Raw genomic sequence first — 19,623 nt, 5'->3', positions numbered from 1 at the left:
TCTGGAATACAGTAAGATTGATACTTGAATGGTCTTTCTGGAGGAATATTAAATTCTTTTTAGAATAATATATTGATTCCGGCATACTCTTTCTGGAAGGATGTTATTAAATTTTGGTATGCCACACTGTAAGTTAAAAAATCACTTAGGACTACTAGGCCATTTCACACTGAGAAATAAAAGATGAGAAGAACTTGGTCATTTCACACTTTTTGAGAAGTGATGAGATTTTTCCTGAGCTGAAAGAAAACATGGATCAGTAGGGGTATTTATTAGGTTAAATTACCAAATATCTCAATACCACCTAACCTAATCTAAATTAATTAGGTCAACTGTTTTTTTATAAATTAGATGGAACCCGATTAATTCTACAAGTTGGGTAACATTATTTATGTTCATCACAACAACACTCAATCCAATCAAAATTATTAATAATACTAACAATAATAATAATCATATAACTATTATTTAACTAAATATATTTCAAAATATCATCATTTAAATACTAAAATATTAAATAATATAATCTGCTTTTAAAAAAAATTTTAAAATATCTAGCAAAACATACTTTGAAATTACAAATTTTAATAATAAAAAATCAAAACATATTATCGAGTTCAACTCAATTTTTGTTACAAAATTAAGAAATAAACTTGTCCACACCCCCACCCAAATCAACCCTTTGTACACCCTGTGTATTAGTTGTTAATTAGTCTATTCTGTTTACACAGGCTTAGATGCACGTTTTATCTGTCTACGGGTCACGCAAAAGAAAGTGTTCCACAATAGTGCTACTTCTTTTTTGATAAATATAAAACTAAAAAGTTCACATTTCAAAAAAGGATGAAAAAGCAAAATTTGTATACTTAATAATTTGTATACAGTTGTTAATAATCCACAGGCTCTATACCATACTAGCTTCATTAAATCTCAAATCTTGTATGTTTCTCAAAAAACTAGTATCATCATCTTCATACAGATGTAATGCAACTATGCCCTCTTCTTTGATGCCCTCGTGAGAGTTGGTCTATTCAGTTTGGTATCTGCAGATGTCTCTGATTTTTCTTCAGCAACACTATTTTCAGCATCTGACCCTTCCAACTCAGTGCCTCGAGTTTTAATCAAATAATGAGCCACAGATTTGAAACCCAGCTTTGACACCTTACAAAAATTCAAATTTAGTGGGATTGATCAGTTCCAGCATTCAAATTAAGTGGCAACAAAACAAAGGGTGAAGATTTTTTCTTTGAAGAATGTTGAGGTAAATTCATGCACTCATTTATAATGACCTGAAGTTGTTTTTATCCCATATACCAATCAGATTGAACAGAAAAAACAACAAAGGAATCATATCCTACCAAGTTATATTGATTACATGTATCATATAGTATTGGACTCAGTTATACATAAGATATAAGAATTGTAATGGTTCACTAACGTATCTCAAAATTTAAAGTCATTCTTGGTTCCATCTTATGATACAAACACCTAGCTAACCGAAACACATCAAACTTTACGATTCAAATCATAAATTATCAGATTCTGTCCTAACAAAACAAGTATGTTGTGCAATACTAACCTTACTGTATATGTTGCCAGTAGGCCTCCAACCTTTTCCCCTGCGGCAACGACTGCAGTTGCAAATTCCTCTACAAGGAGGGCAAACCCATTTGTTGTTACGGTTGGCTTCCATCACATTTTCTCCATATCTATAAAATATCAGTAGAAAGGGACTACCATCAAACTTCACAAAATGACAGTCGTTGACACAACAAAAGGCTGAATGGGGAAAATCTGAACCTCAGCTTAAACACTTACCTCATGTACAAGCAATCTCCACAAAATTTCCCTTGGAGTAATTCGCATTTGTTGCAATGAGTATGCTGGCCAAGAGTTTTCTGCCTGCATGTAAACAAAAGACTTATGAAAAACTTTGCCCTGAAACAAGTATCATATGGAATACATTAACTAGTTCTACAAAAAGGAACTAAGTCTGCTCTTCAATCAAAACATATTTTCCCCAGTCAAGGTACAAGACCATTCAAATGGCATACAGGTACTATTTGCAGGAAAAACCAGTGGCTAAATTGCAAAGCCTTCTCATTCCAAGTTTTTCGAGATCAAACATAAAATATGTCAAATATACTAAGCATATTAAAGAAGATTTGCATTCTAAAAATGAAACATCAGAGAAAAAGAAGTTTCAGGGAATGAAATTGGAATCTGAATTATGTTTATTACAAATAGAGCACACAGGTTAAAAGAAATAAACATTTAACTTACAACATAAATAAAGCAGGGAGAAGACACATGAAAGTTCTAAATACTAATACAAGTATACATGAATCTCCATGTAACAATGTCAGCTTCTAATTTTTGTTGTTGCTGTCAAAATAAAGTGTAATAAATGAAAATAATACCTACATAGTGAACCATGTGCAATGAATAGTACCTGCATTGATGGCATGTCTCTCCTTTGATTGGATCATATATACGGTTCCCATCCTCATCATATCCATCCACATACAATTCCCAAGCACTCTCACAGTCTCCCAGATGCTCCTCATGCTCTTCAGTGTAAACTTCAGGGTTTGTACCTTCTGGTATACAAATCTCTACGACACCGTTTTCCTTACTTGCAGATTCACGATTTCTCTCAGAATAGTTAATTGGTACCAGGTTCATTATTCTGCAAACCCATGAAATTGTCAATTACATTTTAGGTACTTAAGATATTTCTGAAGTATTTTTTGAATCTTTATCTCAACACAAGTAAAAGGTGACAATGAGCATATACATAATGTCACTTCATGATTAGAAAAAATTTAATTTTAAAAGTGTATCTTAGCATGAAAACACAATCCCTAACATTAAATTATAAAACATCAATATACTTGTTTTTTTTTTACATTGACTCTATACTCATCCACGTCTCCTTTGCCTCCAAAATGGAAGTGGGTTTCCAGTTGCAAATAGAAAGGGAAAAGGCAATATCTTTGAGGAGAAAGGAACTAACCCACAAGGAAAGGTTGCTCCTTTTGGCGTTTCATAGAGAGCAAAACAAGTATAAAGAAAGAAATGAAAAGAATACCTGGAGGAGCGTCTCTGGGGCGAATGGTTGGGTTGGACGGCCTTCTTTTTCTTGGGGAGATAGTTTCGTTTTGGGTGTTTGAGTTTGAGAGACAAGTCGAACAAGCCAAGCTTGTGCATTCTCTCCATGTTGTCTTTGATCCTTTGGTCCCTAGCTTGCTCGTAACGTAAAGAATCATCTTCTCTTTTGGACCCTTCTTCACTTTGGGAGTCGCTACCATTAGCATTATCGAGGGAAAGAGAAGAAGGGGGTTCTTCTTCTTCCCTCTTCTTTTTGAGAGTGCTCATTCTCATTCTGGGATGGTCTGAGTTTTTTGGTTTGGGACTTCCTTTGTTTTAGGTTTTAGGAAGGTGAAATGGCGGGAGTCCAAAACCTCGGAAATATTCCAATACTAAATTATCAGTTTGGGATTTTCTTTTAATTAAAAATTAATTGTGTTAGGTGGAAAAGGGTAGGGTGGAAACCACATTAACTATTCAGACTAATTTTTCATTGTTAATATTTCAATCTTAAAAGTCAAGTGATCCATAACCATGGATGTAACTTTGTTTTCAAATCTTTGAATAAATTGAATTTCTTGAGAAATTATGAGAATGTTGAGTCCTTATGAGAGTGCGATAGGATCTTATCTTTACATCTTTAGTGATGTTTAACTTCTCACTCATCTTAAGTTTATTCCAGTAATGTAATTCTTCATATCTTTTCTTCATCACTTGAGTTCTCTTTAACTAAAGTTTATTTCATTTTTGTTCAATAAAATCCATGACTCAAACCTTTTTGTAAGTTTATCTTTTGAAAATCAAACATAGAGAGAGATTATTCCAGTTAAGGTTACAATCTTATGATGATGTTGTTCCAATTGATTCACCAAAAGGATTTAATGGATATATGTGAGGTGCTTCTTCTTGCATGGTTGTGCTTCTTTGTATAGGTATCCATAAAGGATAATTGAAGATGTATGCTTTAGAGTTATCACTTGTTAGAACTTTCTTAGAGGGTCATGACTTTCTTTTTACAACCTCGGACTTGTGGTATATAGAAGTGGTTGAAACATATTCTTTTATTCTATTGAATGTCCATGTTTATAGCTAGTACATGCATAAACATTTTTATAAGATAGACATAGCGGATCAAAGTATACAATATGACATCGAAAGGATATAATTAGTGTAGAATACTTTTCAAAATGTCAAACTGTGTCTATTCTAATTGGCTTGAGTTATTTGAAGATTGACGCTTAATTAATAACATCCTTTGTTAGGTGCTACAATACAATTTTTTACTCTCAGTTCTCTTTAGAAAATCATTTAATTTTGGAAAATGTTATTTGGACAACGTATTTTTAACACTGTTTTGACAACTCCACGTGTCAGCGCTTTATTGGCTCAGTAATTTGAAATTAAAACAGAGAAAGGGTTACGGGGCGAGGGGTAGTTTGGGATTTCCAGGTTAAAATTTTAAGAATTGGGTTTGGCGGTTTAGGGTGGGAAAGACGTTCGTTCAACCCTTCCAGTGTGTCGGTCTCTCGCTCTGTCGGTCTCTCGCTCTCTCGCTCTCTCGGTCTCTCGGTCTCTCGCTCTCTCGCTCTCTCGGTCTCTCGCTCTCTCGCTCGTTCAATCTTTACCGTAGTACGGACGTTGAACCCTTGTTACGTACTGGTGTTGTGTTTTGGCATTCGCAAAGCGGGTGTGGTTGTTTTGTGAAATCCGTGGAGCAGTGGTATCCGTTTTTATTGGTGTAAGTAAAAATGGGCGAGCCCTGGCATTGTGTTTTACATTGTGTTTTTGGCATTTCATTAAGTTGAATGATATAACTGAGTGTGGAATGTTATCTTGTGAGGGCCGTTTCAATGGAAGGGAAAAAAGCAAGTGTAAGAAAAATTTAAATGTTGTGTTTATATATTATTTAATTATCGTATGAATTTTTGTTAGTAATAAATTTTTATCATTTTTTTTGTAGTGGCGACTTCTTATCTCGATGGATTCATCGATGATTATTGAAATGAATCCTTTACTACGACAATGTCATGTGGATCGGATTAGGATGACTCCATTTATGTGGTGTTTGAATATTCAAAGCCCTGTGGAGGTGAATTTGAAATTATTGAAGGTTATGGTTTGTAGGTGGGTTGGGCATGATAACAGTTTTAGAGTAAGTCAAAAGTTGGTGCCCTTTAGAGTTATTGATGTGTTCATGAGCGTAGGTTTAGAAATAGGTGGTTTAGAGATTCCTTTTGTAGTTGTTGGATTGGTTGGTGAAATGTTCAAATCAAAAACCATCAGTTTGAATGACTTGACGGACATGTTTAATGTCATTGTTCATGATAAAAACATTGATGTTGATGTAGTGTGTAGGTTATATATATTAGTTTGTTTGGTTGTTTTCTATTTCCCTAGGAAATCAAGGCATGTTTGTAACATGCCTTTTGCAGTGTTAGATGACTTAGACAGTTTGTGTCTATATGATTGGTGCACCGGTGTACATAAACATATTGTAGAGAATTTAAATAAATGTAAGAAGAAAATTATGGGAGCAGGTATCCCCCAGTCAGTCACTCTTAGTGGCAATGTGGCAGTGTTGCAGGTAATATGATTTGTAGTTCACTATTTTGATGTACTGCAGAACATTGTGAAATAGGTTTGAGGAAATGATTTTATGATATTGTAGGCTTGGGCGGTTGAAAGACTTTCTTTGCATGGTCATCCTTCGCACAGGTTTTTCCCGCGCATAATGCGATGGTTCCCGTATAAATCAAGGACCGAAAAAATTGAACATATTTTTATGTAAGTGTTTTTTTTCCTTATTTTGTATGTTAAAATGGATTGTGTATTTTGTCTGAATTTGTTGTGTGATATTGGTGCAATTAAATATGGAGTGGTATCTACGAAAGGAAGATCGTCATAGGCCGGAAATCCGTGCAGCTTTCAACATGGATGACGGAGGGATGAGTGAAGGATCCAAGGTTGAGAAAGATGATGATGATGACGAAAGCTCTGATGACGGGACATGGGAAGCAGGTGCCGAGGAGAGATTGAGGAAAAACAATGATGATATCAGAGCATTGAATGCCAAGATTGGAGTTCTTACTAGGGAGTTATTTGAAATTTGTCAAACTCCAATCTTTCATGAAGCAGATGCATGTGGCACTGATGAAGAGGTTGGTGGTGGAGTTGATGAAGCACCTGGAGTTGGAGGTGAGGAGAAGGCTGAAGTTGGGGGAGACGAAGAGGCTGAAGTTCGTCCTGATTGTGGATTTGAAGAAGAAGGTGATGGTAATGCAGTTCAATACCCCCTAGGTGCATATACTGAAGTAAGAGGGGAGGATAAAACCGCACATGAAGAGGAGATAGTTTCAAGAACTGTTGATAACATTCATTTTATTGAAATAGATGATGATGGTGATGAAGAAGAACGGGAGGTCGTGCCATTGGTTATACCCCCATTGCGCAGTTTTGTTGGTGATCCAAGCACCACTGTTGATGTAGACCAATTGTACACAACAGTCAGCGTCAGAGAGATGACCGTATACAGGTATATGGTATGAATTGTAGTTGTGGTTGACGAATCTATATTGTTTGTGATTGACTAATATTTGGTATGTTAGGGTTGTAAGCGAGATAATTGGGCAAACGTTGAGCACGACTTCATTGTACACTTTGGCCCCGATAAAATACGTTGATAACATGGTTAGTATTGTCACATTTGGTTGTGTTTCATGTTTTAGTTTATGTTAGTGATGTGGACCTTTTTTATTGTGTAGGTGGTGTTATTTGCTTGTACGATCTTTATGTACTTTGAGAAAAGGTTGTGCGGTGTTGTTAAGAGGATTCATTTTAGTCCGTTATACTCGGTAAATAAAATTTGATATTGTATGATATTTATGATTGAAGAAAGTATTTTTGATTGATTTTTTATTGATGATTTTGAAATTGTCCACAGCACCATATTCTTACAGATTATAGGAAACGTCCACAGAATCGCCATGTTTGGACGCTTCATAACTATAACAGCTATTTGCGTTCCGATCATTTTGGACTTGGAGACATTGCCACAGCGGACTTTGTGAGTAACCTTTACTTTGGAAATTTTGTCGACTTTTGGTTGTAAATGTGTTACTGAAATTGTTTATATTGTTTGTAGTTGTTTCTGCCATTTGTCCACGACGATCATTGGTGGTGTTATTCAGTGAAATTGAGGTCATTGGAGATTTTTGTGATTGACTCATTGGGTAAGGGGATCAGAGACCGCAAAAGGATAGACACAGCTGTTGTAAGATTCGACATCTTTCATTGTTCATGACCGTGTGATTATGACATAACCCTGTATTGTTTAAGTATTTATTGTATTTGTTAACTGGTAGGCTAAAAATATGGCACGATTTTTTTGCATCTTGATGAATACATCGGAAGGTAGTATCGGTCCTTTGACTGTTAAACAAGCAAATATCCCATCCCAACCAAACTTGTAAGTTTCGTGAACTGTATTGCCGGATTATATTGTGCTGTCATGTATATGGGCAAAAGTAATTTGATGTTGTGGGTATATTATTTCAGACATGATTGTGGAGTCATAATGTTGAAAGCAATGGAAATCTGGGATGGAGACGAAAAATACAACGGGAAAAGCATGCCTGAATATACAACTGTAAGTTGGAACTGTGTGTTTGATTATATTCTTGTATGTGCTGGTTTGTAATGTGGAAAATGTTGGTTTCAGGAGGAGCTCCTTGGGATTAGAAAGAAATATGTGTGTGACTGGATCCTGGACAACGAGAACATAAGAAGAATAGAAGCCCTACAGTTATATGGCATTTTTTAGGATTGCTAAGAAATGATAAAATTGTACATGTATAAGATGTTCAAATATGTACCTAATGTTAGTTGACAATGTACAGTATGTGTTTGTAATAAGATTAGTGGTTGGATTTCGAAATGAATTGTTTTTACTTTGTGTTTCTGTTTGTTATAATGACAAAATTAGTGATTGAAAAATGAACGCAGCAGTATAATAAAAATTTGAAAAGTACGAGACCATTTTCAGTAAAATTAATGGTAATTAATGGGAAGGAGTTGATCAAGTTTTGAGTGGGGAGATGGGTTTTGGTGATTGATGTGAACGCAAGAAGTGTGGAGTGACCCCTCATGAGTTGGAGGAGCAAGGGATGATTGAAGGTGTTGAAAAAAGGGTCTGGTAATCGTTTACAGCATCCCTGTAAACGATTACCCGAGAGAATATTGGATTTTGTACAAAAAATCCAACACAGGTACTCAGTCAATTGAACAGGGGTCACCATTGTTAAAAAATCTGACTTTTAGGCACTTCTGCACCTGTCTGAGGCTGGTCCAGGTGTTTGAGTGCTGGGATAGGGTGGTTGGTGGTGTCATGTGAGGCCAAGGAGTTTGGGGTGACCCCTCATGAGTTGGAGGAGCAAGGTCTGCAAGGGATGAGTGAGGGTGTTGAAAAATGGGTCTGGTAATCGTTTACAGCATCCCTGTAAACGATTACCCGAGAGGAAATTTGATTTTGTACAGAAAGTCCAACACAGGTACTCAGTCAGTTGAACAGGGGTCACCATTGGAAAAAAATTTGACTTTTAGGCACTTCTTCACCTGTCTGAGGCTGGTCCAGGTGTTTGAGTGCTAGGATAGGGTGGTTGGTGGTGTCGTGTGAGGCCAAGGAGTTTGGGGTGACCCCTCATGAGTTGGAGGAGCAAGGTCTGCAAGGGATGAGTGAGGGTGTTGAAAAATGGGTCTGGTAATCGTTTACAGCATCCCTGTAAACGATTACCCGAGAGGAAATTTGATTTTGTATAGAAAGTCCAACACAGGTACTCAGTCAGTTGAACAGGGGTCACCATTGGAAAAAAATCTGACTTTTAGGCACTTCTTCACCTGTCTGAGGCTGGTCCAGGTGTTTGAGTGCTAGGATAGGGTTGTTGGTGGTGTCGTGTGAGGCTAAGGAGTTTGGGGTGACCCCTCATGAGTTGGAGGATCAAGGTCTGCAAGGGATGAGTGGGGGTGTTGAAAAAAGGGTCTGGTAATCGTTTACAGCATCCCTGTAAACGATTACCCGAGAGGAAATTTGATTTTGTACAGAAAGTCCAACACAGGTACTCAGTCAGTTGAACAGGGGTCACCATTGGAAAACAAGAGGTCACAATTAACTTCAAAACTTTTGTATGACATAAATAAATTCATTATAACACACCATTAATAGAGATTCAGGTACACAACATACACAACTGTAATACATTGTACGTTTTAAATATTACAGTTATCCATTAAATACTTATAATGGTGTTCATATAAAATTACAGTTATCCTAAACCCACTATTGGTTGTCTGCTTGATTGGACGTTGATGGTTGGTCAGATGGACGTACAAATTTGCGGAGGATGTCATCCACATTGAGTTCCTTCTCTGCCCACATAGGAAGTCGAATGACAGGTTTTGGTGTCTCCTTAACAAGGTCAATTGTAGGTGGTGAAACTTCAGTTGGAAAAACCTTGACTATAGAGCGATGCGTAATATTGAGGTAGTGGTTTTGCCGAAATGCAGTGAAGGGGTGGACCTAAATGTACAAACAAAATTTTTAAGAAGAAGAACACTGAAATACCAAATAAATAATTGTGGTAGTGAAGTACAAATTTTATGGCTTACAAGATTGAGTATCATAACGGAACCTACTCCGATATTGTCTGCAATTTCAGGATCTTCAAGAACTTTGTTGTGCAAGGAAGCCTTCATCGTGGCAGTTGGGTCCTTCAGAAGTTGGTATAATAAGTTAGTAATGTACCATAAAATGTTATGTTGTTGAATAAAACAAATATTACCTTAAGACTCAACTGCATATCTCCCAACCCATTTGGCTTGCACTCTTTCAATATGCAAACAACCAATGGAAGGACCTACATGCGCTTATATATGATTGTCTTTGTCCAATAGAATTTGAAAATGGTTGGAAGGAACTACTTACCAAACATGGATTGGAGCAAAATGAATGGCTATGTAATTTGTACGAAGAGAGACATAAATGGGTTCCGTGTTACTTGAAAAAAGATTTTTGGGCAGGCATGTCTACGACTCAGAGAAGTGAGGGAATGAATGCCTTTTTTGATGGATTTATCAATTCTACAACAACACTTCAACAATTTGTGGTCCAATACGACAATGCACTTAGGGTAAAGGCGCAGAAGGAAATAGAAGCCGACTTCTCCTCCATGAACACCACTATTGCATGTGGTTCTCAATCACCAATTGAGAGACAATTTCAAGTGGAATACACACATGCAAAGTTTGAGGAGGTCCAAACTGAATTCCGTTCAAGGATGAATTGTTTCATCAAAGTCACCTTAAAGGAGGACTTGTGGAACACTTACACTGTTAAAGAAGAACGAATGTGGGAGGGTAATCGTGTACCAGATAAATTTTACAAAGTTGAATTTGATCCCATCACACAGACAACCACTTGTTCTTGCCAACTCTTTGACTTTAGAGGAATTATATGTCGCCATTCCCTCTTGGTATTTGGTCAAGAAGATGTTTACAGTGTTCCCTCACAATACATTTTGAGGCGCTGGAGCAAAAACATTCGAAGAAGACACACACTAATAACAACATCGTATAGTAATTCCACAAATGAACCACGCATGCAAAGATACAAACTGTTGTGCAAACGTTTTTATGAAATTGCTGAAGTTGCATGTGAGTCTGAGGAAGCTAGTACTGAATTGGAAAAAGAACTTCATTCTTTGGGTACAAAATTTGGGTTCAGTTCTTCCATGACAAATAACATCATCAGTGATGCAGGCCAACTAAGATACGATACTGGTGCATCCACGTCAAAACCACTTAGTGCAGTTGGAACATCTGATATCCTTGTACACAGTCCTGCAACTGTTAAGCGAAAAGGACGTCCACGCACAAATAGGTTGAAGTCCACTGTTGAGAAAAAAACCAAAAGAACAAAGTCAACTTCATTCACAAACACTTCAACACCACCCACCGAACAATGCGTGAGTCATTATTTACGGTCAAAATATTTATTAAATACTTTTATGTATTTCTATTATGTTTAACTTAGTAGTTGTATTGTTTCAGGAAGAAAGACCAACTAATGTTGTTGATTGTGATCACCGTGAACAATTTCAAGCGGACACTATCCAACTATCACAAGATACCGAAATGGGTCATTTTGGATTTTTGTCTTTGTTGTCAGCTGTACATAACAATTTGGATAACAACATGAACTGATATATACTACTTGTTTGCTGCTTCTTTTGTTAGTTTTTTTTCTGCTTTTGTAATTTCAAATGGTCCTCCATGAAATCCCTTTATTTAATGTTTGTGATGCATATGACCATACCAGAATTTTTGATTGTAATCGATTACGAGGATATGGTAATCGATTACTGTGGGCAGTTAATTAAACCAAATAAGCCCACTGCATAACGTCTCTAACTTGCAATCGTGTACATAACCGCTCAAAACACGTCCTTCCTCAAATTCGTTTTGAAAACCTCAGTTCTCTCAGTGCAAAACCCTAAACGAAATACAATGGGTGATCGTGGAATGAAGAAACAAAAGGCATCTTCTTCCGTTGGTGGACGTCGCCGCCGCCAGAGTCCAACCTTGTCATCATCGTCATCTCCTCCAACGCCTACCAATGATCTCTTCTCGTTGGATGAGCAACAGGAGAAATATGCCCAACATTTTGTAAATCGGGACATTTTGGAAAGTAAGTATCTAGAGGTCGAATACTTTGAAGGAAAAAATTTTCAGTTTTATGACATATTACACGAAGCTGGGCTGACTAAATTTGTGTGTTTAAGAAGACATTACCACCCACAATTAGTCAGAGTGTTCTACAGCAACATGTCAATATCGGATACTGGGGTTATTCGAAGCGAGGTTAAAGGTGTCAAAATTAGGGTGAGCCCTAATCTTTTTCAACAACTGACTCATCTCCCATCTGATGGTGTTTGTTACGAAGGAAAAGTTGTAGATGAGTGGAAAGAACAATACGATTCTGTGACTGCAAGGCAACTAGTGTGTAGAGATGATGCAGCAATACAATCTAGAATACTAGCGGGGCAAATGAAGGTTCAACCAAGGATACTTCATTACGTTCTGACTAGAGTATTAATTCCTCGTGCAACCAATATTGGTCAGGCATCCGAAGAGGATATTATGCTGCTATGGGCATTTTTCAATTCCATTCACATTAACTGGGGACATCTTATTAGATATAAGATGAAAAGAGCATTAAGGGAGAACGCAAAGTTGTCATATTCACATTTGATAACCATCTTCACGGAACACTTTGAAGTGCCTACTGAAAGTCATCCCATTTCAGAATTGAAGTTGAAGCAAAAAATTGGTTGTGAAGTTGTAGCATCATTTGGTTATATGCAAAATGATGAAGGAGAATGGGTTCCCAAAGGCAACGCCCCCCATCCCCCCTTACAAGAAGGTCAACATGAAGAAGGACAAGATGATGAACAAGGCAGTTCATCTACAACACTAAATAATGTCATCAACCGCATAAAACAACTTCAAACCTTTGTTGCTACAAGATTTGATGCCTTTGAAACTCGATTTGATGCCCTTGAAACAAGATTTGGAAACATGGACATGGTCATCACTACAAGGTTTGATGCGTTGCAATCGCACGTTGGGAACATTGAACAACAACTGCAACACTTGCAAAGTGCTTCTGGAAACAATCCTCAGACTTAAAATTGGTTGTTTAGGCTTTATTAACTTCATTTTAAAGAACTATGTACCACAGTTCCTGCTTTGATCATTTCAAGTATTTAATTTAATGAAGTTGTTTACTTTTAAAATGGTTCCTCAAATCTCGACATTTATTATGTAATGTTCAATTTATGATACACTTAATAGCATCGCAGTTGTGAGTATAACACCAATACCACTAACCAATAGCACTTAATAACAATTGACTAAAAGTCAGTTTTTTGCCCACTGGTGACCCCAGTTCAGCTGACTGAGTACCTGTGTTGGACTTTCTGTACAAATTCCAGATTTGTCTCGGGTAATCGTTTACAGGGATGCTCTAAACGATTACCAGACCCATTTTTCAACACCCACACTCATCCCTTGCAGACCTTGCTCCTCCAACTCATGAGGGGTCACCCCACACTCCATGGACTCACATCACATCACCAACCACCCTCTCCCACCACTGAAAAACCTGGACCAGCCTCAGACAGGTGCAGAACTGACTAAAAGTCAGTTTTTATTTCCAATGGTGACCCCAGTTCAACTGACTGAGTACCTGTGTTGGACTTTCTGTACAAAATCCAGATTTGTCTCGGGTAATCGTTTACAGGGATGCTGTAAACGATTACCACACCCTTTTTTGAGCACCCCCACTTATCCCTTGCAGAGGTTGCTCCTCCAACTCATGAGGGGTCACCCCACACTCCATGGACTCACATCACATCACCAACCACCCTCTCCCACCACTGGAACACCTGGACCAGCCTCAGACAGGTGCAGAACAGCCTAAAAGTCAGTTTTTTGCTCACTGGTCACCCCAGTTCAGCTGACTGAGTACCTGTGTTGGACTTTTTGTACAAAATCCAGATTTGTCTCGGGTAATCGTTTACAGGGAAGCTGTAAACGATTACCACACCCTTTTTTGAGCATCCTCACTCATCCCTTGCAGAGGTTGCTCCTCCAACTCATGAGGGGTCACCCCACACTCCATGGACTCACATCACATCACCAACCACCCTCTCCCATCACTGGAACACCTGGACCAGCCTCAGACAGGTGCAGAACTGACTAAAAGTCAGTTTTTTGCCCACTGGTGACCCTAGTTCAGCTGACTGAGTACCTGTGTTGGACTTTCTGTACAAAATCCAGATTTGTCTGGGGTAATCGTTTATAGGGATGCTGTAAACGATTACCACACCCTTTTTTGAGCACCCTCACTCATCCCTTGCAAAGGTTGCTCCTCCAACTCATGAGGGGTCACCCCACACTCCATGGACTTACATCACATCACCAACCACCCTCTCCCACCACTAGAACACCTGGACCAGCCTCAGATAGGTGCAGAACTGACTAAAAGTCAGTTTTTTGCCCACTGGTGACCCAGTTCAGCTGACTCAGTACCTGTGTTGAACTTTCTGTACAAAATCCAGATTTGTCTCGGGTAATCGTTTACAGGGATGCTGTAAACGATTACCACACCCTTTTTTGAGCACCCTCACTCATCCCTTGCAGAGGTTGCTTCTCCAACTCATGAGGGGTCACCCCACACTCCATGGACTCACATCACATCACCAACCACCCTCTCCCACCACTGGAACACCTGTACCAGCCTCAGACAGGTGCAGAACTGACTAAAAGTCAGATTTTTGCCCACTAGTGACCCCAGTTCAGCTGACTCAGTACCTGTGTTGGACTTTCTGTACAAAATCCAGATTTGTCTCGGGTAATCGTTTACAGGGATGCTGTAAACGATTACCACACCCTTTTTTGAGCACCCTCACTCATCCCTTGCAAAGGTTGCTCCTCCAACTCATGAGGGGTCACCCCACACTCCATGGACTCACATCACATCACCAACCACCCTCTCCCACCACTGGAACACCTGTACCAGCCTCAGACAGGTGCAGAACTGAGTAAAAGTCAGATTTTTGCCCACTGGTGACCCTAGTTCAGCTGACTCAGTACCTGTGTTGAACTTTCTGTACAAAATCCAGATTTGTCTCGGGTAATCGTTTACAGGGATGCTGTAAACGATTACCACACCCTTTTTTGAGCACCCTCACTCATCCCTTGCAGAGGTTGCTCCTCCAACTCATGAGGGGTCACCCCACACTCCATGGACTCACATCACATCACCAACCACCCTCTCCCACCACTGGAACACCTGGACCAGCCTCAGATAGGTGCAGAACTGACTAAAAGTCAGTTTTTATTTCCAATGGTGACCCTAGTTCAGCTGACTCAGTACCTGTGTTGGACTTTCTGTACAAAATCCAGATTTGTCTCGGGTAATCGTTTACAGGGATGCTGTAAACGATTACCACACCCTTTTTTGAGCACCCTCACTCATCCCTTGCAGAGGTTGCTCCTCCAACTCATGAGGGGTCACCCCACACTCCCTGGACTCACATCACATCACCAACCACCCTCTCCCACCACTGAAAAACCTGGACCAGCCTCAGACAGGTGCAGAACTGACTAAAAGTCAGTTTCTATTTCCAATGGTGACCCCAGTTCACCTGACTTTACCCAAAATGACCACTCAAACACCAACATCTTGCAAAAAAGCCTGCAACTTTCGAGACAAAAAAAATTACCATATTCTGAAATCCACAAACCCACTACTCATAATAACAATGGTATTGAATAAATAAAATATGAGACCAAATCAAACCAAAACTCAAATTTTATTTCATTGAACTAAATCGGATACATTAAACATTGTTTTCTTAATCTATTTACAATGCTTACAATTATCATTACTTTCCAAATAACATTTTCCATCAACTAAATACACATATCACTCATTTTTTATTCTAAGCACTACGGTTCCGGTGTATGGAGTCCTAAGTGCTCTTCCCTTGTAACGCCTTCGTGATCCAACCCTAACATACGTCTTCAAAAGTTGTTCATTTCCGTCAATGTCAGTAGGGGAAACAAAACCAGTGTCCACGGATGGTTCTGTACGAGGCACACTTTGTCCAACATCATCTTTATTTTGCCTTCTTGCCTTCTCTTCAGCCAATTGTGCCTCCAAAGTTGCAACCCTCCTTTTAAGTTCTTCAATTAGAAATTCTTGTTCCTCTAACGCACGCATAAAAGTTTATCTTCGAATTCTTTTTTGTTTCTTCTTTCCTCTTGGTTTAGCATCCTTTCTTTTAGGTGTTGGTCTGTATTCCTCCTTATCCTTCGTTGAAGGACCACCATAAACATCGTCAACAAACTGAAATTTAACAACACATTACAGATTACACAACTTTTGTCAATATATGAAAACATAACAAAACTTCCGATAACAAACAACTTACCAAACCTGTCTCCATACACCGTTTTACAAACTTGTCTCCAACACTTATATTCATCCAATGCAATATTCGTGGAAACTCAATAGGACCTTTTGGTGGAACAAAGAGCTCAAAAAACCATACCTAAGACAAATTAATCATCTTAACTTGTAAGAAACTTAAATCAAAAAACAATTAAAGTAATTACATCAAATACTATTAATTACCTGCAGCATGTAAACACAACCATCAACGTAAACGTTTGAAATACCTTTGCCTTTCTTCAAGCCTTCTGAAGCTTTGCACAAACTACGTAACAGAAAACGATAAACTACACTACCCCAACAATAACTACCCAAACCACCTAAGTTGTCAACAAGATTAAACATTACGGGAAACACTTTCCCGCTACGTTTTGGAAATAAAATCTCACTTATCCCTACAAGGAGGTAAAGGCTACAAAAATGAGAACAAGGTATCTTTTTCTTCTGTTTTCGCATTAGAATTTTGTATATCGAATTCAATTCCTTTGTTCCTTTGCCTATGTACTTCACACATTCAGTATTGCCCAGCTCTTCCTTTAAGTTAATATTTGCACCATCTGTACTCAATCCCAACCCTAAATAAATATCATTTTCATTTATATTCAAAACTTTATTCCCAACTAAAAAACCACTACTACAGTCGTCCCACTTACCCAATAACTCACTCAATAGATTTCTACCTACTTTAACATTCACATTGACATCTAAAAACCACGCAAATGGAGTCCTCGCAATCAATGACCGATGCTCGTCTGTCAATCGTTCGTTCAAAGTACATATATACTTTGTCGAAAAAGAGTGACGAACACTCAACTGCATAAAACAAAATAAAATCATCAAAAGAACCAAACCTAATAACCCAAGAACCACAACACAAGGATACCAACCCCAAACCTTAACCCAAACCAAATAAGCATGCTACGAGATGACCAACCCCAATAACCAAGCTACGACATGGAATGGAAAACCACTTACCTTCGTCGTCGGACAATCCTCACCGGAACTTGCCATTCCGCACGATCACAGGATACGAAACTGGACGGAGACAACACCACGCAAATGGAACAAAGTGCAGCGGCACGAAACGCGACCTTCGACCTCTCAAGAGAACGGACCTTCGTTTCCAATGGAACAGAGAAAGGGCTATTTTAGGATTTTCACTCAAAATAAGGGTTACGGTTATAGGTTTTAAAAAAAAATTATTTTTCAAACAAACCAATCAGGTGCCGACACGTGGCGTTGTCAAAATAGTGTTAAAAATACGTTGTTGGAATATCGCGGTCCTTTAATTTTTTGTGTCTAACCCTACATTCATTTGTTTTGCTTTAAAATATTTTATTTGATATTCTTCCTACTTTATTTTGCTTCTTTTTAGAAGGATGTGTCATCATAACTTTCACAACTTTTCTTCTTGTTTTCAAGAATTCATATCTTAGGTCTCGTGGACAAACTTCTAATATCATGAAGAATATGGTCATTTTTTAGTTGATAAGTTCGTTGTCTAATGTTTCTTGTTATCTTTGTAGTGATGTGTAATGCTTCTTGAAAACTTCGTCTATTGTTTGTATTCCTAATTTTTTTTTTTGTCTTCTATCACAATCTCATTAATCCCTTATGATTTGTACTTTAATCATGACTTGTATTTTTAATAAGGACTTTCTGTTAGACATGATCAAGAATATCTGAGTTTGTTTTTTTTTATGCTTGTTGCACACTAGATAAAGGATATTATTAAACACACACAAAGTTTCTTGTTTATTATTATCTAGTGTCTAATGACAAGACTTAAAATATTTAAGAATTTTATCTTATTAAAGTTTTACTCATCTTTGCCTTAACATTGGAATCAAGGTGTCTGACCCACAAGTAAGTGTAAATGAGATTTCCTTGGTAGAAGATAGAAGGGTGCATTAATGTCCTCACTCTTTAGTCCACATGCATTTGGCTTGTCTGAACTTCATTTTAAACTCATTTTAGATTCTTTTTTGGTTGTCGATCATTGATCATTTGTTTGTCAGTGTTGTACTTATTATATTTAATCCTTTGTTTCGCAGTGTTGTAGGAACTCCTTAAAACTTCCATTGTCATTTATTGTCAATAATGATTAAATGAAGAAGGTCATGTTGACATATGATATTATTCCAAAAAACCACTTTGTTCCTATTGGACAGTTCGAGCGACTAATGGTTCAATTTCAATCATCTTGGTAAAGTAATAAATAAATAAGATAAAGAACTTGACTTGTCTTTCGACTAAGGGTAATAGGCTAAGAATATCCATTATACTGGTCAAGGCTAAGGACACCTGTGTTTAGGAGTAAATTTCTCGTCGCACCAAAAGAAAAGTCCATTGTCCCTCTTAACCTATTGTTCTACTAGTGTGAGTCTCTTTACTTGATTATCGTTGGGATTAATTGGGGGTTTGTGAAGTTGGAAGGGAAGGGTGGGCATTGAGCCTTCACTTCTCTTTTAATATCCATGCTTAACCCACTAATAAAGCAATCTTTTAGAGCCTCTAGATGTTCAATATTTGTGTGATTTGCTAATGTAATGAATTTCGAGTAGTAATCTGAAATAGTACCTTGTTGTTGGAGCTTGAAAAGTGACTCACGTGGTGATCCAAACAATAAGGGTCTGAACTCAATCTCAATGGAGTGTTTCAGTTATGTCCATGATTGGAAGTGCTCGAGCATTGTTGTATCTGAAACCACAGAATAGTTGAACCTGACATGTGCATTCCAACAATGGTGATCTGTTGTTTGTTTGGAATTTGATAGAACGAGAAATATTGATCAACATTAAATATTCAACCAAGTGGATAAGTTGATTGGAAACAGTTGATGATTTGAAATGTGGACGTTATTGTGGGACTTCGTACCATGGTTGTGCTCCTGGTGGGATGAAGAATCGTGATTGGAGTTTTGATTCTGCAAAACCAAAGCTATTGGTTGTTGAATTGCATCCATCCTACATTAATTAACCTCATTTATTCGAGCCATTTCAACTCGATGGGCTTCTGCATTTCCTTTTATAAGTTGGTAGAGTTTAGCTCGATGGGCTTCTGCATTTCCTCCTATAAGTTGGTAGAGTTTTGTAATCTTAGCTTCCATTGTCTTCATCCTTGTACCTTCAACCATGCTCAATGAAAATAACAATGTTAGGTATTAATTTTTAATACTAGAGAATGGTTTGCACCCGTTGGTGGTATTAATAGTGAAATAAGATTCAATACAATAGTAATACTTAAACCGATAAAAGTAGCATAACGTAAATAGCTTCACCAAACAAATACACTATTCTAAAATAAGAATTAAGTCGTGACAATAACGAGCTTGCAACCACTGCTTCACTCCATTTGCTTGACATCTTAGAAGGAGCATGAAGATTAAAAGGGGTTTTCAAGAAAGAAGAGTAAAAAACACTGAGAGAGGAAAATTACCACAATTTTCCTTACAGACAAAGTCA

At 37.9% G+C, this 19,623-nt stretch overlaps 4 protein-coding genes across 4 annotated transcripts; 2 read left to right on the top strand and 2 right to left on the bottom strand.

The window, feature by feature from the left end:
- Window positions 1-783: 783 nt before the first annotated feature.
- Window positions 784-3,445, bottom strand: LOC108338616 (uncharacterized). The gene is made up of 5 exons (XM_017575609.2): window positions 3,092-3,445; window positions 2,453-2,689; window positions 1,819-1,902; window positions 1,580-1,709; window positions 784-1,161 (listed from the first exon to the last, which is right to left on the bottom strand). Exons 1-5 carry the CDS (start codon window positions 3,382-3,384, stop codon window positions 991-993), a joined length of 915 nt encoding a protein of 304 aa, XP_017431098.2. The 5' UTR covers window positions 3,385-3,445; the 3' UTR covers window positions 784-990.
- A 2,330-nt stretch (window positions 3,446-5,775) lies between these two features.
- Window positions 5,776-7,972, top strand: LOC128195872 (uncharacterized). Its single transcript, XM_052874573.1, has 8 exons — window positions 5,776-6,622; window positions 6,696-6,777; window positions 6,852-6,941; window positions 7,031-7,153; window positions 7,232-7,360; window positions 7,452-7,555; window positions 7,645-7,735; window positions 7,808-7,972. The coding sequence occupies exons 1-8, from the start codon at window positions 5,961-5,963 to the stop codon at window positions 7,907-7,909; spliced, it is 1,383 nt and encodes a 460-aa protein (XP_052730533.1). The 5' UTR covers window positions 5,776-5,960; the 3' UTR covers window positions 7,910-7,972.
- Window positions 7,973-10,163: 2,191 nt separating this feature from the next.
- LOC108327804 (protein FAR1-RELATED SEQUENCE 9-like) lies at window positions 10,164-11,343 on the top strand. Its single transcript, XM_017561519.2, has 2 exons — window positions 10,164-11,105; window positions 11,191-11,343. Exons 1-2 carry the CDS (start codon window positions 10,164-10,166, stop codon window positions 11,341-11,343), a joined length of 1,095 nt encoding a protein of 364 aa, XP_017417008.2.
- A 4,164-nt stretch (window positions 11,344-15,507) lies between these two features.
- On the bottom strand, window positions 15,508-17,462 carry LOC128195871 (uncharacterized). Its single transcript, XM_052874572.1, has 4 exons — window positions 17,135-17,462; window positions 16,343-16,972; window positions 16,140-16,259; window positions 15,508-16,054 (listed from the first exon to the last, which is right to left on the bottom strand). The coding sequence occupies exons 1-4, from the start codon at window positions 17,168-17,170 to the stop codon at window positions 15,935-15,937; spliced, it is 906 nt and encodes a 301-aa protein (XP_052730532.1). The 5' UTR covers window positions 17,171-17,462; the 3' UTR covers window positions 15,508-15,934.
- Between the last annotated feature and the right edge of the window lie 2,161 nt (window positions 17,463-19,623).

The sequence above is a fragment of the Vigna angularis genome, chromosome 1 (genome assembly GCF_016808095.1).
Source record: "Vigna angularis cultivar LongXiaoDou No.4 chromosome 1, ASM1680809v1, whole genome shotgun sequence".
Taxonomy (NCBI): domain Eukaryota; kingdom Viridiplantae; phylum Streptophyta; class Magnoliopsida; order Fabales; family Fabaceae; genus Vigna; species Vigna angularis.
This window is presented reverse-complemented; position numbering and strand designations above follow the sequence as displayed.

Excerpts from the sequence above, each read along its gene's own strand:
- LOC108338616 (XM_017575609.2), bottom strand. The coding sequence starts at position 3,384 with ATGAGAATGAGCACTCTCAAAAAGAAGAGGGAAGAAGAAGAACCCCCT. Across the intron at positions 2,690-3,091 it reads CCCCAGAGACGCTCCTCCAG|AATAATGAACCTGGTACCAA; the intron begins GTATTCTTTTCA and ends ATGGGTTTGCAG. Across the intron at positions 1,710-1,818 it reads GGAGATTGCTTGTACATGAG|ATATGGAGAAAATGTGATGG; the intron begins GTAAGTGTTTAA and ends GATATTTTATAG.
- LOC128195872 (XM_052874573.1), top strand. The coding sequence starts at position 5,961 with ATGGAGTGGTATCTACGAAAGGAAGATCGTCATAGGCCGGAAATCCGT. Across the intron at positions 7,154-7,231 it reads ACATTGCCACAGCGGACTTT|TTGTTTCTGCCATTTGTCCA; the intron begins GTGAGTAACCTT and ends TATTGTTTGTAG. Across the intron at positions 7,361-7,451 it reads AAAGGATAGACACAGCTGTT|GCTAAAAATATGGCACGATT; the intron begins GTAAGATTCGAC and ends GTTAACTGGTAG.
- LOC108327804 (XM_017561519.2), top strand. The coding sequence starts at position 10,164 with ATGTCTACGACTCAGAGAAGTGAGGGAATGAATGCCTTTTTTGATGGA. Across the intron at positions 11,106-11,190 it reads CACCACCCACCGAACAATGC|GAAGAAAGACCAACTAATGT; the intron begins GTGAGTCATTAT and ends GTATTGTTTCAG.
- LOC128195871 (XM_052874572.1), bottom strand. The coding sequence starts at position 17,170 with ATGGCAAGTTCCGGTGAGGATTGTCCGACGACGAAG. Across the intron at positions 16,973-17,134 it reads AGGATTGTCCGACGACGAAG|TTGAGTGTTCGTCACTCTTT; the intron begins GTAAGTGGTTTT and ends TGTTTTATGCAG. Across the intron at positions 16,260-16,342 it reads GTTGTGTTTACATGCTGCAG|GTATGGTTTTTTGAGCTCTT; the intron begins GTAATTAATAGT and ends AATTTGTCTTAG.